This window comes from Astatotilapia calliptera, chromosome 15 (genome assembly GCF_964374335.1).
Source record: "Astatotilapia calliptera chromosome 15, fAstCal68.1, whole genome shotgun sequence".
Taxonomy (NCBI): domain Eukaryota; kingdom Metazoa; phylum Chordata; class Actinopteri; order Cichliformes; family Cichlidae; genus Astatotilapia; species Astatotilapia calliptera.
The window spans coordinates 20,910,205-20,926,938 of NC_137436.1; the positions used below are offsets into that span (position 1 = coordinate 20,910,205).

At 39.3% G+C, this 16,734-nt stretch overlaps 3 protein-coding genes across 8 annotated transcripts in view; all 3 read left to right on the forward strand.

Moving 5' to 3' along the window:
* The window catches only part of fam184ab (family with sequence similarity 184 member Ab), a 223,645-nt gene extending 219,504 nt beyond the window's left edge, over window positions 1-4,141 (forward strand). For all 3 annotated transcript variants that reach the window (XM_026194482.2, XM_026194487.2, XM_026194483.2), the window contains one exon: window positions 3,113-4,141. In XM_026194482.2, coding sequence (XP_026050267.1) covers window positions 3,113-3,194 — 82 coding nt within the window. In that variant the 3' untranslated portion in view covers window positions 3,195-4,141. The remainder of the gene's footprint in view (window positions 1-3,112) is intronic.
* A 1,280-nt stretch (window positions 4,142-5,421) lies between these two features.
* ptrhd1 (peptidyl-tRNA hydrolase domain containing 1) lies at window positions 5,422-7,061 on the forward strand. Its single transcript, XM_080289869.1, has 2 exons — window positions 5,422-5,684; window positions 6,589-7,061. The coding sequence occupies exons 1-2, from the start codon at window positions 5,475-5,477 to the stop codon at window positions 6,757-6,759; spliced, it is 381 nt and encodes a 126-aa protein (XP_080145995.1). The 5' UTR covers window positions 5,422-5,474; the 3' UTR covers window positions 6,760-7,061.
* Window positions 7,062-12,119: 5,058 nt separating this feature from the next.
* ncoa1 (nuclear receptor coactivator 1) overlaps window positions 12,120-16,734 on the forward strand; it is a 93,810-nt gene continuing 89,195 nt past the window's right edge. For 3 of the 4 annotated variants that reach the window (XM_026193784.2, XM_080289867.1, XM_080289868.1), the window contains exon 1: window positions 12,120-12,297. The gene's annotated coding sequence lies outside the window, so the exon portion shown is untranslated. Of the gene's footprint in view, window positions 12,298-12,696; window positions 12,749-16,734 lie in introns of all 4 variants that reach the window. The other variant, XM_026193785.2, reaches the window with a different exon arrangement.

A 16,734-nucleotide genomic window follows, 5' to 3' on the forward strand; every position in this document is an offset into this window, starting at 1 on the left:
AAAAGCTATTAAACATCGAATCGACGCAACCCACAGCTTGTGATTGGCCTGTTCAGTCCCATCGGTTCATTTTGTGCATTTCTGGCTACTGTTTTGCAGCAGTTTTGAATTTATCAGTGAGAGAGTAACAAAAAATAAATAGTATAAAGAATAATTCAATGTTAAGGTCATACTGGAAATGATGTTAACCTTGTTTTGTGAACTGTGGTCAATATTAGAGTCAGAGAGGAGGCTTTTTAATCACAATGATTAATAAGCATTAGCGTAAACAACTTTAGGCTTCTTTAATCGGACTTTACTAGCCAATGGGTGATGCCACAGTGGCTACACCCATCCTTTATAATGTGAACACAGCCGTAGGATTAAAATGCATCGCAGGGCGGTAGAAACATTGGAAGTGCTTCAGAGACACAAAAATAGGAAGAAGCAAATGTTGTGACATTTTCATAGAAAGTGCATTACATGACAGTTTGTGCGTTTCACAGACAGTTACCCTGTTACTTCTAGGGTTAGATTTTCCTTCTTAATGGTCCATCACAATTTCGTGTTCACAAAGCAACACAAAGGGTGCTTTGGGCTTTTTATTTTTTGTTAAACTCAAATACTTCCAAAGAATTCAGAATTTAACGTCTACACCATATCTTGCATAAACACTCATCCACACAATTACTAATATTATAGATGCAGAGCTGTGTCCAAACTCCTGTGTGAAACTTTGATTTCAAGACAAATAATTGTATCTTTTAAAAAACAAAGGCTTCAGAGCTTTGAATCTGATTTTTCAGCTTCCACTGAAGAGAGGCTGCTCAACTGAATCTGTACTTCCCTTTAAGATGCGGAAGAAAACAGAGACACACAAAAACCTCCGATTCAGTCCAATAGCTGTTTGAAGTTTAAAAGTATTACAGTTTCAGAATGTAGTTTTAACTTTGGTGCCTAGTTTTCAAATATGGTGTAGTAGCCATACAATAACAGGCAGTGAAGTGGGGAAGCATCACGTTGTTGTTTTTTCATCCAGACAAGCATGAATAGGTAAAAAAAAGATGCAAAAGCCATTTTCATTTCTCGTTATTTGCTTCAAAAAATGGTTTTTGTTTGTTACTGATCTATGAATCATTCAAGCATAAAAAACCATCAACTCAGAATCAGAATCAGAAACTTTATTGTCATTGTCACGAGAACAACGAAATTAAGAATGGTCCCCGATCATTGCATCATCCCTAGCAATATCAAAATATAAATAAAACAATAAAATTCAATAAATGAATAAAAAAAACTCAAGAGATAAACCAGTGTGTGCACATGACAAGCAAAGAACCCATTTTAAATTGTGTCTTTAGACACTTTGTTACTAGTAGCCTGTCACTAAAATACATAATTGTTCCCTTTCTTTATATTTCTTTTAATGAATCTATAAAATGCCCAAAAAATAACAGTTTGCCAAACATTACAAAATTTCGTTTTGCATGACAGTGATCCCACTGCAGTCAAAGCAATCCTGGATAGAACAACATAATAAACTCTATCGGTCATGGACTGGCCTCCCCTGAGCCCAGATCTCTACATTATTGAAGCATCTAAAGGCAAATAACATCCAAAAAAATAGCTTTTAAGGTCTATCAGAAAATCTTATTCAGACAGGATGAAATTGTTCCATTTTTGTAACTATTTTCAGCTGTTTTGAGGCTCTAGTGATGATTTACTGCAGCAGCATCGTGATATGATTTTTTGAGGAGCCAAATTAAACCGTTCTCATGGTGATGAGGGACGGCGCTGCTACAGCCATGTGTTTTTAACAGTTTTGCTAAACGGGGAATACTCTTTAAAAGATCTATTCACTTCAAAGGACTGTGTGAACTTCACTAAACCTTTACTTAGAGATAAAACATTGCGCGTGGTTACTTTCCAAAGGCTGCACAGGAGAGTAGTCATTCAATCAGCTGTAATGGAGAGCGGAGAAGGACAAACACTGGCGTGGCTCATCTTGAATCTTGTGGTTATGCTGCCCCCTGTGGACAGAAAAGAAAATTACACATTCAAACGCTCAGATTTCAAACTTAAATCACACAAAAACACCAGTGGAGTGTGGAAAAAGGTCAAAACCCCAGTTACATTTTCTCAAAGCATCAGAGGTAGACACACAAACAGCTAAATTAACAGTAATATTAATGATTATTGATTCATGATAGTAAAAAAGTTTAGCTGGTCTGTCTGAGGAGAAACAGAATTCCCCCTTATCTTTCTGTCTAAATAATTTTATTTTCTAAAAACAAACATGTAAACGACAATCTGCCACTGCAGTGAAAATAACACACATAAAAACACACGTAGTATTGGACACAGCAGGAGAAGTCAGGATCAGGCGACACAACAACCAATAGGAAGGAGGGAATGTGGTAACTAAAGAACTGGCTGAACTCATCTGTTACATCACTGGTTACAATGAAGACATGTGCACAGGCGGGCATCCCGTTACATGTAGGGTTAGATCGGCTTTGGTAATGCTCCGTCACTAGCTCATGTTCACAAACTAACACAGAGGCTGCTTTGGGCTATTTATTGTAATAGTTAGGAAAATACGTCCAAAATTAACATCTACACCGTGTCTCGCATGAACCTCCACAAAACCACACAGTCACTGATGTTTTAGATGCAGAGCTCAGTTTGATTTATTTCAGTATTTAGACCGGACGAAGTACTAAAACAAACATCTTCCACACAGTTGTTAATGTGTGTCCCCCGCTCTTTCTGCATGTTAATATCAACAGAGTGTGAATGTTTGTTTTTGATTTTGGAGGCAAAAAAGGAAAAAGGTTTTTAGCTTTGGATCAGATTGTGGAGCTTCGCTGGAGGAAGGCCGCTCAGCTGAACCTATATTTTCCTGAGAGATGAAAGCATTAGAGCATCATTTTCTTTTCAATCAGAAAGTCATCATTTGAGGCTAAAGTTGGATTATTATAAAAACACATCGACTTTCGGTGTGAAAAAATCGGAGAGCGTTAAAGTGAAGCTTGTGCTTTTCACCCCTTTATGTTTAAGACTAAACGAGCTGAGCGATCAGCCTCTCACTTCTCTTTCCTTAACTTTCTGTTTGTGTGTGTCCGTCCTGAAGCCCTCCTGAAACAAAGGACTCTGCCATCGACTCCCCGGACGCTCAGCGCCAGGAGTGGTTCGCCCAATACTTTTCCTTTTGATCGACCACAGACCTGCAAACACAACGATTCAGCATGTCAACCGAACTTTTAAAAAAAAGAAAAAGAAAAAACCGATGAAAAAAAACAAACAAAAAACTGGAAAAAATCTTCAAACTATTTGTTATTTATCGTCATTGATCGGTTCGGGGATCAATCCACTTTGGAATCAGTCGACCGAAACTGTAAATCCTGGTTTGAGAATCGCTTCTCCTCGACGTGTCGATCAAACGCACAGAACCTGATGTCGCTGATTTCCACTTCTGGGAGAAACGCCACGATTTTCCACTTCCTGCCGTTGACCGAGACCAAAGTGAATTGAACCCGACCGCGACATCAAATGTCATCGCTCCGATCTGATTTGATTGTTTGATTCTCTCTGATTGTTTCACTGTGGAGGAGTTTCTCTCGTAGTACAGTGACAATGATCATCCGTATGTTTGATGTTTATTTCATTCCTTTACTCTTCGACTTATTTTGCAGTTTTTTGGAACTAGAATAAAATATGAGTGGTGCATTTTCATGCTGCTAATTGCCATTGTTGGACTACAGTAAGAACTATATATAAAGAATTATACGGTAGGTAATTGTGCTCTCTTTGTACGTGGGCCCCACTGCATACAGCATCTTAGACTAGGAGGGCTGATCTAAGACCAGTTCGCCTCCTCATTTATGGTGACATTAACTTCGGACCTGATCCTAGATCAGTTACACTTCTCTGGCGTGCTCCGTGAATACAGGCTCTGATTTTAGGACGGCACCATCATGGCGAGTTTGTTACAGCTGCATAGAAGTTTCAGCCGATTTTGGTAGAATATTAAAACCTGTTTGTATGGTCGTCTGTCTCAACACAGATATAATGATGTCTCACCAATTTTAAAATCAAAAATAGCATATTTTATATTTATATTATAATGTGTATGCTTAATAAATTATTATTGTGACATTTACTGGCGTTTGCTTGTCTTTTTTTAATGAACTGGTGATTTGTGGGGTTTTTTCCATTATTGAAGTTAACTTATTTTGTTATGAGGTATAAAAAAAGAAAACAAAAGCTTTTAGTTTTTGTTGAATTAATACAGGAGTGAGGGGAAACAGATGGAAAAGCAGAGGAAGAGACGGTACTCTAAATACACAGGGCTGATTGGGGTGAAAGGAAGAGAGGCGAGGAGTCGAGGCAACGAGTTATAAAGCGAATGAGACATCCTCAGTTCAGAGCTTCATTTTAACGACATGTCAGTTCAATGTGACGTGTGGAACGACTGCTTCATTAAGAGCTTGTGCTGCACTGGGGCAGAAGGTTTGCGCATCTTAAATAACTCACTATGAACAACACAGCTGTCAACAACACACCCGCGAGTGTTTATCCTGCTCCTCCTGGAGCCCACCCTCACACCCTTACACTGTGCTCCAAAGCCTAGACACAGATTTATCCTAACATGTATGCATTGCGTTGTTTGGTCTAACAACACAACACACTCCCTCATGCTGGGGGCAGGACTCTACAGACAAATACTTTTCAGTAGAAATTAAAAGTAGACGTAAAGGTTGTCTTGAACACTGTTGTGCTCACTGGAGATATGAGATCACATCATCAGCAGAGCAGCTTTATGGGCTTTATGATGCAGCTGTGCCAAACATCGCTTTAAAATGAGGCTGTTCATCAAAAACTTCCCAACAGTCAGTAGAAGTAGCTACTGTCCTCCTGTGCTCCCAAATCTACTTAGTTATTTAAAATCATTTATTACTTAAACATGTTTCTATGAATTTTGTTTTTGGCAGCTTGAATTTCTGCTAAATTGATCAAATCACAGGAGGCTTTACTATTTACAGAAGTAATTGACACAATTTACGTGAGCTCATCTGCAGACAGTTGTATATGCATTTGAAATTTGATGGACAAATAAATGGGATAAGGTGAAGGAAGAACACATTCTTATATGTATACAGATAAAATGGTTTGTAGTGTTTTTATAAATATATATTTATGATGAGTAGGATTATGATTTATGTTTAGAGAGAAGAAAGAAGGTGAAAATAAAGTGGAAAAATAAGAAATATAAGGTGTGGTAGAAAAGGGGAAAAATCTGTGGTGTTTACCCAGCTGTTTCCTTGTTAATGCAATCATAAATACCATAGAATCTTACATATACCAAACGAACAGGCTGCTACACTATGGAGTCTTAACAGTGACCGCTAGAGGGCGGTAGTGCTGCTCATAACACGTTATTAACAGTTTGACCCGGAAAATAAACAGAGCATGAGTTCCTGTCCGGGCTAAAGATGGCGGCGTCAGGAGCCGGGTCTCCCGGCCGGCTGGTCCAGTACGTAGTGGTCCGCTCGGATCTGGTTCATAAACTGTCCTGGCCCCTGGGGGCCGTGATAACTCAGGCCTGCCACGCCGCTACCGCCGCCATCCACCTGCACTACGGAGATCCGGACACACAGCGCTACCTGTCCGAGCTGGACTCCATGCACAAGGTGGTGCTGGGGGTAAGACAGCCGTGCCAAACTCTGTTCAGAAATTCGCTACTTTAGCTTCTTGGAGCATATTGCGGGTTCATCGCCCGATACAGATTAAATACGGAGATGTTATAAGTCGACATTCTTATTTGAAATCAGCAGCAGCAGTAAATTTCTATATAATATCGATTTATGGCTATTATTCACAGTCATTGCTTCTCTAGCAGCATTTAAAACCCTTCATTTTAACAAATAATAATATCAGAGTGATCAAGCTGAGCGCCGAATTAAAAGACCAGTCCTACACATTACGATACGGTGATAAATTATGCGCTAGCAGATACATTTTCCCTGTAATTCATTAGACTTTTAAAGTCTGTAATTTCAAGTAGAAGTTCGCAATAAGAGATTTTTCTCCTCAGAAGCAGGGCTGTCAAACACAGAGGCCAAAGCCAGTGAAAGGTCCACTTCGGCCCAATAGGAGGCTTTACAGTGTGTTGTGTTATTATTAACTTCTCCCAGTTTTTCAATTAAAATATATATATTTTTAAATTGCACTTCACTTTTAACAGAAGTGTCAGAGTGCTGATTTATTCCCTATAAACATAATATGATATTACATTTTTAAGAGACTGGCAAGGGGTGTCTTTCATTTTGCCTGTTTTCAGCTTTCAAGATGTTCCCCTTTACATTTAAAAGGAAAGCATTGTGCTGGTGTATTACTCTTAACAGCTGTTGTCTATTGTTTTTACTGGGCTGCTTTATTAAACCCACCAAAGCCTGTTAGGACAAACAAAGTGGTGCATATAGAAATAGATGTACTGTCTCAGCCTCTTGTTTGGACAGACCTGCAGTGTTTTGTTCCCAGAACTCTGTCCTTCATTGCAGGAATCTGTTGCAGTCATCAGTGAGAGTATGCTTTTTTTGTCTCCAGGCTCCAGACGAGGCTGCCCTCTCTGGTCTGTCTGAGTCTCTGACGCAGGCTGGTGTCTCCCACAAGCTTTGGATCGAACAGCCTGAGAACATCCCCACGTGTTTAGCCCTGAAGCCGTATCCAAAAGAGACTGTCCAGCCACTGATGCGCAAGTTCAAACTCTTCAAATGACTTCCCCTCCAAACACCGCCGCCTCGCTGAGACACTCTCCATCCGGACACTCGTTTTTATTTTAAATTGCAGTCTGCAAAATGGACAGTGGGCACTGCACCCTTTTCTGTCCAGAATTAAAATCTGAAATACTGTCTGCTAATCTGGGTTTATTTGTTCTGATGTTTTACAAAATACAAAAGCTGTGTTCATTCGTTTGTGATGTAAAAGCTAAATGAGACGCCAACAAAAGTCCCTTATCTCACCCCCAGCTGGTTCTCATTGCTCATCTAAATAAACCATTCCTGTTTAATGCAGTGTAACTCAGGTGTATGTTATCATATTGTGAATCCTCTGTTTGAAGATGAAATTTATGCCGCTATACTGATGAGTGTGGATTTACATGCCTGCACTGTTTTATAACTGGAGCTCTTGCCAGCTGATGTTTCACCGGAAGATTTGAACAATATTTATCTGTTTTACACTCTTTTATCTAAATTCATGTCACAACTGGAGCCCATCCCAGATGTTACCGGGTAAAAGTCAGAGTCCTCAAGTCACCAAAGAGCCTGGGATTTAAAAAAGAAACAGAAGAAGAAAGAATCCAAGAATTTAAATTTATCTCATCTGCTTAATCTATAAACTGACCTAACAGCTGGCCAAGTTATCAGCTCACATTTAATGAGCCGATAAGGTTCAGAGTGTGTGTCCAATCACACTTTACTTCTATGAGGCCCTGCACTACCTGTTCATTGTTAATGAGTCATTGTAGCAAGATTAAGCAACTCTGAATCAACCTCTCTGTACACACTGCAGGTCAGTTTATTTCTCTTGCAGTTATTTGATTGATTAAATATGAGAAAGTAGCAACAAGTGCTTTCATAATTTCCTGGAGCCGTCTCATAATATCATAGAATTTCCTTTAATCGTTTAAAAACAATCTGAAAGCCTGTTTCTTTCTGGCCTGAGTTTTAATCTGTTTATTTCAGTCTAATGGATACCAGAAACAAAAACGTATGAAACTAAATAAAAATGACCATTTCAGGTAAGTTGTTTTAATATGAATTCGATTTTTTGATTGTTTTTTCCCCCATAATCAGTCACTTGCATTTTATAATAAACACACTGAATAACTTGGAACCTCACACAGAAATAAATGCAAGCATAAAGTTTTTTTTTTTTAAAGAAATTAATATAAATTTTCTCTATAAAATTGTCCCACAAAGCCTGGCTTCTTTTAAAATGATTATTATTATTACTGGAAATCACAAATGAGATCCAGCAAATCTTGACACACAAAGCTGAAGCTTTAAAAAGGACTCTCAGAAATTTGCCCTTTTTTCTTGTAAATTTGTAATATTTTACCACTGAATTTGAGATTTCTTTTCTCAGAAATGTGAATCTTTTGATTGTAGATTTTTTTTCTATACATTTAGATTTTTTCTGACATTTTTTGTTATAAATTTGAAAAAAACAACAACTATATTTTCTTGTTTGTTTTAGTTGTTTTTATGTTCTATACTAAGTAAGAAATTAAGTAAATGTCTGCTGCCTTTAGATTTATACGTTACTTCAAAGCTGTCTGTAAAGTTTCATCAGCCAGTGTGCTGCCAAACGCTGACAGTGAACTCCATGCTGACCGTCTCGCCCAGTGTAACCAACAGTGTTGGTCAAGTTACTTAAAAATAGTAATTAGTTACTAATTACCGATTACTTCTCCAAGAAAGTAATCCAGTTACTTATCGATTGCCTATTTTCAAAAGTAATTAATTACTTTATTACTTAGTTTCTTCCCTTCCAGAGTGTACAGTGGACGCTAATGTTTTTGTAACTGTTTACCGAATCAAACTCAAAGTAATGTCAGTACACACTTAAAACGCTGCGTGGTCGTACTCTCTCCTGCACTCCATATTATGCATCGTTGATCTGCACAGGTGTCTGTTGCTGCCACGGACGTCGCACACTCATACATCATTTGAGACACTCTCGCAAGCAAAATCACGGTTTAGTAACGCAGTAACACAGCGTGCTTACAGGAAAGTAACAGTAATCCAATTACTTTACTCATTACTTCAAAAAAGTAATCAGATTATGTGTTACTGCCCATCTCTGGTGACGAATAAGAGCCAAACCTCATGGATGACAAAAGAGAAAAAGAACACTTGAGCCTTGGACACTGTAGACTCCTCACCTGAAAACTGCAGAAATTAAAATGTAAAAAAAATTATATTTACATCAAGTAATTTCTCATTTTGAATACGCTCCTGTTTCTTATCCCACGTCTGTTTACTGTTTTTCCAACCTGCAGAAGTAGACGATGGACCTAATAACATCCCCGTAATAACATCAATAGAACATCATTAGAAAATGAACTTCAAGCATTTTTAAAAAGTAATTAAAATATTTTTATCTGATACAGGCAATGCAGAAACTGAGCAGCTGCAGGACAGTTAATAGCTACCGCTAACCGTCCACCTCTGACCCTGTACACAATGTACAGTTCAAACTTAGCGTTTTCACTCATAAAGTACATGTAGAAGTGGTCAGAAGCTCACAATAACTCTTAACTGAGTCACTCTGACAATAAACTAGAGGTCTGAGAGAAACCAAAAGTTGCTGCAGAGCCTCTCAGCTGCTCTTTTTGCTGTTGTGTTAACACAAACTTCAGATGTTTGTGATGTTCATAAACATACGCTTTCTCTCGCGTGCAGTTTTATCCAAAAAGACTCAGAAATAATTCATGCTAGCGCCGCACTGTCAGTTGTTTTTATTTATGCTTCACTGAGAGGCTATCAAGCTTGACACTGGATATTTTAGGAACCTGTTTTCTTTCCTAACAGGGATCTCAGCCATGACGTTAAAAAAAAGGAAGAATAACTTGGAATCGAGCCGACTGCGAGCACAGCAGTAGTAAATTAACTGTAGATCATTTACATTATAAACTTGGGCTGTAAATGCATAACAAAAATGGTTTTAATCCAGGCGTGACTCATCTTCAGATTTCACCACTACTTTCAGGCACGCTGTAAAGAGGCATTTAACAGGCATTATTACATTTGAAAAAGGCAATAAAAGACAGATAAACAACAATAAATCCCACGTCTAGAACTCCATGTGTCCAAACGCCTGCTTTCATAACTCATAACCTTGAACTCTGAAGTAAAAGCACTCTGAAGTATGCGAGTGACCAATCAACATATTACACACAATGTAATTACTTCAGTGTATTTCCCAGAATATGCTGCCTTAAACACGCTACTGTAATTTTATCATAACATCCAGAGTTCAAAGGAGCGGCAGGATGACAGGCACACTTAACAGATGAGTGTTGTGCTGCTGCGTTAGTTTATAGAGATGAGGATATACGCTATATTTATAAATTTGGCCTCAGTGGTTTCCAAAACTTGCCAGAAAACAGCAGAAGATGAACTGCGAGCTCTGACAGAGCAAAGTCCGTGCACGTCTCTGTGACAGTGTTTTCATGTGAGTGGAAACGAAAGCAAAATAATGATCAGCATTTATATAAAATTAAGTTAAAGATGCCAAATGACAAATCAGATCTGCTTCTGCAGATGCTTACAGTGATTTTTCACTTGTTGGGCAACTCCGTCATCTGGTTCAAATGAACCAAAAACAGAAGCGGTGCTGAAGGGGGGTTGGGGTGGCATCGACCCATACATATTACTGAACGTGTACGCAGTGTGTTGTGTTCCTGTTGCACTTTTAGTGACCAGTGGAGTCCAGATTGGAAATGCAGTTTGCTGATAAGCTCAATGATAACAAAGAAAACGTGTCGCTGTTTTCCAGCAACATTTACGATCAGTTATTGATTAGTGGAGCTCAAATAAGTGATTAACTTTGTATGGCTCCTTCACTAAAATGCTGTTTTCTAACTTTTATTTTATATATTTGAGAGTTTTTTGTCACATAGTGTTTATTTCTTCTTGACTGTCAGCTTTTATCTCAGTATTTCTTTTGGTAATTTTTTTTAAGAAATTGACCTGATTTTACCCTTTACATATATCTCTTAAATTTACCATTTTTTCATACATTTGCCTGTTTTATTTCCTGTAAATGTGTGAAAAATACTGTCAATTTGTAAAGTTTTTTTTCTTATGATAAATTTAACTGCCTAATTTATTTATTTATTCTTTTCTAAATCTGACATTTTTTTTTTATAGTAAATCTGTTTGCAGATTTTTTTTCTTCCTCCCATCATTGCCAAATGCTTGCTGAGGGGACTGTCTGTTCATTGGGTCTTTCTCTGTACAGTATAAAACACCTTCAGATTACTTTTTCTTTTGCTGAAACGGTGCTTTATGAGTAAACTGTTGAGTACAGTTTTAATGTACCTGTATTTTAAGTAATTTGACACCTTTCTACTTCAACTACACCCGATTTTGGATGCAGATATGGTTCTTGGTACTGTATACCGTACATACCAACTTTAGTTACCTATTATTATTTGTATAACTCCACTAATACACTGAATTGGTGAAGTTATATTATTAAAATAAAACCGTATATCGGTATATAAGAAATTCATAATTAATTTCAAAACAATTAGAGTGATGTACATACTGATAAATCAAAATATAGGATTCACTAAAATTGCATGTATTAATCTGAATAAAGACTGTTAAACTTTAACTACATTTTGATGATAAAACTTTAGCATTTTCACAAATTTTTTTTTTCACCTTTGAGGGTTATCAGGAAAGGTGGAAGAGAGCAGGGGAAGGGCAAAATTCCCAGCTTGTAGCATAGTGGTCACCTCCTTAACCTGGAGAGTTATACTGGTGTACGTACAAAGTATTTAATGTACTACTTTCTGTAAACACAGCACAGAGCTGCACATGAACCTGAAAATCAATGACATCCATCAGTCAGTCCATCGAACCAGATCCGACTCATCTCTTTGCCATGATGACTGCTTGAGAATCCTGACAGGTACCAATCTGCAGATCTATCTCACACTCCAGCTTTCCATCACTTGTGACTCCCAGATTCCATGACGCTTGAACTCTCTCGCCTTGGTGCAGCTTTCTGTAGGAGACCCAATGTTTTCTACCTGCCCTTCCCAAACCATGTTTTCTTGAAAACGCCCCGGCGAGATATATGACACATCAGGGATTTTGCACAGTGCGTGTAAGGCATCTGGATTTAGGAGGCCTAATAGTTTCCAGAAAGCATCAGTGCTCACCCTCCTCCAGTCACTCGGTGCGGTGTGGCTAAATACACGCTGTATGTCTGCACATTCACCCTGACACATGCGACACATTAATCACATGTAATCAACAGTCGGGTCTCCCCTCTGTCAGCACTGTGGAAGCGTCTGCCCGCTGCCCTCGGCGTGAGCGCGCCTCGACGCTCCGCGCGCACGAGCAGCCCTGTTTGTTTGTGTTGAGCGATTGGAAATGGCGGAGAGCAGAGACCAAAGCGATAACTCGGGCTAGCAAAAGCAAGTGCGCCGTCATTGAAACGCAGAAACCTTTCGCAAGTGGTTCTCGGAGTTACTTACGGTTTGCTGCTGCTGACGGGACACAAGTCGCACGCGAGGTGAGCGGATTTTCGGAGCGAGGTTTGGATTTAGCGGAGCTACTTAGCTGGCTAAGCTAACCGTGCTAGCAACCTGGCGTTAGCTGGCTCAGAGTGGTGTGTGTGTGATTTTAAGCACGCAGGCTTGTTTGTCAACATAAGCTGACGTTAAATTGATAGCGAGCCAGCTAACATACAACTCCCCCGGGTCACCCATCTTAACCTGAGTGTGTTTATAACATGGTGGCCACAGTTAAGCGCAGATTTATCTGTGCAAAGTGAGAGTGGATAAAAAAGTCAGACATCTGACCATCCTGGTCGCCAGCAAGCTGCAAGTTAAGCTGGTCAGCCAAGTTAGCTAACTGGCTTGCTTTGCACACAGTCTAAACTGACTCTTTTGTTTGCCTGGGAATTAATCAGCCAGCGTGAAGCAAGGTCTCAGTGTTTGCAAGCTGAACGGACGGCTGAACAGGTAAGCATCGCCGTGAATGCATGACATGTCATCCCTACAAACCCTGACTCAAGTGGCTGCAGCAGCGCAGGGTGCGCTCAGGGCCTCCAAACTTGCCTGACTCATTTTTGGTTTTTCCACATAACGTTACTAAATTTCACAGACACCATCTTCTCAGCGGGATTTATAACGTGCAAGGCTCCGCGGAGCTTTTTCTTTCACTCCTTTTCCCCTCCTCCTTCACTCCCCCGCCACCTGCAAAGAAACGAGATCAGGCAGGTCTTATGTAATATGGTAGAGCCGGCCTCAAGGTGTCGCTATGGTTCATTCAGGCCAGATTCACAAATCAGCGTGGCTTACAGGCTTTGATGGTGGGCGTGTCCGACAATTGGCGGTATCCATTGTCATAGCAGCAGCACTTAGCCAGGCTAGCTGCGTGTTAGCATAGACAATATAAACATGTCTGCCTGTCACGGCAGTTCGTGAAATAGTCACAGCCCTTTAATCCACTGACTTTTTGTTTCTGGCTATGAACTTTCCTTGGACTCGTGTCACGTTAGTGAGCACGAAATCCACGTTTTCCAGAGGGAATAAGTCCACATATGGAGGCTGTTGGAAGAGGGTTGGTGGTGGAGTTGATCATTTTGGCCTTATACTTGATCTCTGTTTACACATTTGCTTTGCAAACAGAGGTTGGTGGTTGAATTCCAGCTGTGGACACAAATGGATTGTGTCAGGAAAAGCAGTCTGTTTAAAGTTGTGCCAAATGAAATGTGGTACTGTGAACTGTACTGTTAGGTAAATTATAATAATTTTCAATTATAACGCAGCTATTGCTCTGTTTTCAGGGGTGAATGTGGAAGGTATACATGCTGCAGACATGAGCAAATGTGCAAATTTGTGTGACTGAATATGAGGAAACTTTTTCTCACTATTTAGCTTGCATTCTTTCCGATGACCAACAGGGGATGACTTCTTTTCTTGTCTGCCATATATCTGCATGTCCTCCTTCTGTACATCTATGAATCTTCTCTTTGCTCTTGTCCAAAACTCTGTCTACACTGTGGTAGAACAGTTTGCTTCCGTTTTACCTGGTCTACTGCATGCACAATATTCCTACTTTCCTGCTATCCATCATATCAGCCAGGTCTCACCCTTTAAGTGTAAGGACTGTGACTGATACAGTCCCTACTCTTACTTCCACACTCCTGCTTTTCCTTCTCTCTTGCTGCCTCCTAACATGCCTTCCCCCTCTATTCTCCCTTTGTTTTTAGCCAACAGCAGCACAGTTTTCACTGGCATTGCGTTGGCCAACAGCACCGGAGGTGGTTGTTGTTAACCCTGGGACCCAACCGATCCGTCATGACAATCTTATTCTTGATGGTCCATGTGTTTAATTGAGAAATAATTTTACACCAGAGGCTTTTCCTGATATATTCCTCCTCATTAATCTGGCCTTGGGACCAGCAGTAGGAGTACACTGGCTTGTGCCAGTGTCAGGTTTCAAGGTTTCAACAGGGGAGTGACTGGTTTCCAAATGACTTATAAATGTTAATGTTTATATAGAAGTTTAAATGCCTTGAGTTCCCTTGCTCTGTGACCTCAGTAAGCACTTTACTGGTAAACTTCCTTGGTTCAGTTGCTTGTTTCATATTGACTAAAATAAGTTAATTTTATACTTTATAGTCAAATAAAGAGTCAGAAAATAGGATTGTATTCTCAGTGGCGAGTGCATCACAGTCATATCCACCCCTTGCTGTTCATGTCAGGTTTCAAAACATCAACGTGTCGACATGCCATTCATCATAGGATTTCACTAACCTGTGGATGGGCCCATATTTATACTTTCAATGCTTGTTATGCTTGTTTCTATGCTTGATCGACTTCTCATTCATTTTGATTGCCTGAAACATGTGCCAGTACTTGAAAAGTTTAACTAAATGAGCACTGAAGCCTGAAGCCTTTGTTTACCTGTAACTTGTGCCTTGAATCTTGTGCAGAACCTCAAAGTGTCTATAATGTCGGTTATAGCTGTGTGGTGTCATCAGGTGCAATTTCAAAAATGTGTGTAACAGCTAGTAATTTAGGTTACTCTTGCATGTATTTGTGTTGTAGTTGGTCCTTTGTGTTAAACCAAGTGTTTAAGTCAAAAGACTAGCAGTGAAAACTGTTCTCTTCAGCTGTTTGATGTGCTTTTCATATGTAGTTTTAAATCATTGATGTTGTTCTTCCCCTTCATTGTAAACTCCATCAACTTTTTCGCCAGTCAGCGTCTTACCTGTGCTTATTGTTACAACATGCAAATAGACATGCACTATAATTCCACTTCAGAGTACAGCTTAACCCAATATTATGTGGCACAAGGCTGAGACATTAAACTCTTTGGAGTTCGGTTTCATGTGGAGCTCTTGTGAGATCATGAGGATGAATAGGGTCCTATGGAGCTGTAGCCCAAAAAATGTAAATTTAATGAAGCAAACATTTTTTGTGAAATACTTTCCTTAAATACTAGGGATGTCACAACACCATGAGCTGCTTCACAGCATCCAGTATTTTGGTTTCAGACATGAAGTGAGAAGCAGAGAATTTCCCCTTCAACCAGCTGCTTTCTATACACACATGGTCTGTTGTAGTTTAACTGCCTTTAACTAATTCTGGCTTTTAGTTATTGTTTGGACAATGATGCCATTGATGGAGTGTGTCCTGTCGTAAATCCTTAACTGACCAGTCATCATGCATATAATCAATTCTAGTGTTTTTCGGGAAAAAACAAAGGTCATAAGTGTTGTTTTATTTTGGTTTGGACACATTATCAGTACTCTGTGGGGGTGTTTTTTTTTCTAGAAGCACGTGTAAATGATTAGTTTACCTATTTAGCTCCTTATACTCCTTGCAAGATGATCCCTGCTGTGCCTCCAGCTGGACTGAAGCCAGTTTCTGTACTTATTAATTAATGGGATTGGAATGTCATTTGGAAATGAGATCGCACATAAGTATGAATCGAGATCGCGATTTTCTAACGATTAATCGTGCAGCCCTAGTTAGGGTTATGCGCACCATTGTGAGCAGAGGTGCGCATTTGGAAATTGAATTGGCAGTCTTTGACTTCCTCGCCTCTGTCAGTGCACCCCAAGGTGGCTGTGGCTACAATGTAGCTTGCCATCATCAGTGTGTGATTGTGTGTGTGAATGGGTGGATGACTGGATATGTAAAGTGCTTTGGGGTCCTTAGGGACTAGTAAAGCGCTATACAAATACAGGCCATTTACCATTTACCATTCCATACACTTGACTACAAAGCAAAAACATTTCAGCTAAAAATATAGATTTTAAGTAGCTTCAAACATAATATGATGCTTAATGGGGGGAAATACTGCCAAGTTGATATATTCTACAAGGGGTCAGCTGTACATTGAACTCTAATTCAAACTGATCCTTGGGATGCTGCAGGTTTGTCTTCATGGGCACAGCTTCACACTTGCTTGAAATTTAATTATGATCAAAATACAAAGAGTTAATTATTGTGATGTATTTCCACTAAACTTGTTCCCAGAATTGTCTCTGATTATTCCAATTTTCACCAAAGTTTCACGCATTTCCAGGCATTCACAGTTTCACACGGGGAGCTGTGATATGATGCTGCATTTATATCGTGTTTAATCTGTTTGGATGTTGTTAACACCCCTAGTAAAAAACTGAAGGCAGCTTGTTTGATAGTTATTTATTTTCAAATGGATATTCTTACGGTGAATAAACCTTAAGGCTAAGCTGATGTTGCTGATCATTTACTGATTACCTTAAATATTAGGATTACAATAGGCTGCTCATAAATTCTATTTGAGCTTTATTAATACTTTGAAATTTGACCTTTTATTGCAATGGTAACTGACAAATGGTGTTTAAACAGTCATCTAAATTGTGCCTTAAGAGTTCTGTCTTTGATATGTAAACAGAAGTCTGTGATAAGAGGGCTGAATTGGGCTTTGCTCCTTGAGTGTAAATCTGTTT

Bases quoted from the DNA above. Each gene is read 5' to 3' on its own strand.
- ptrhd1 (XM_080289869.1), top strand. From the start codon at position 5,475: ATGGCGGCGTCAGGAGCCGGGTCTCCCGGCCGGCTGGTCCAGTACGTA. The intron at 5,685-6,588 runs GTAAGACAGCCG...TTTTGTCTCCAG, and splicing joins TGCACAAGGTGGTGCTGGGG to GCTCCAGACGAGGCTGCCCT.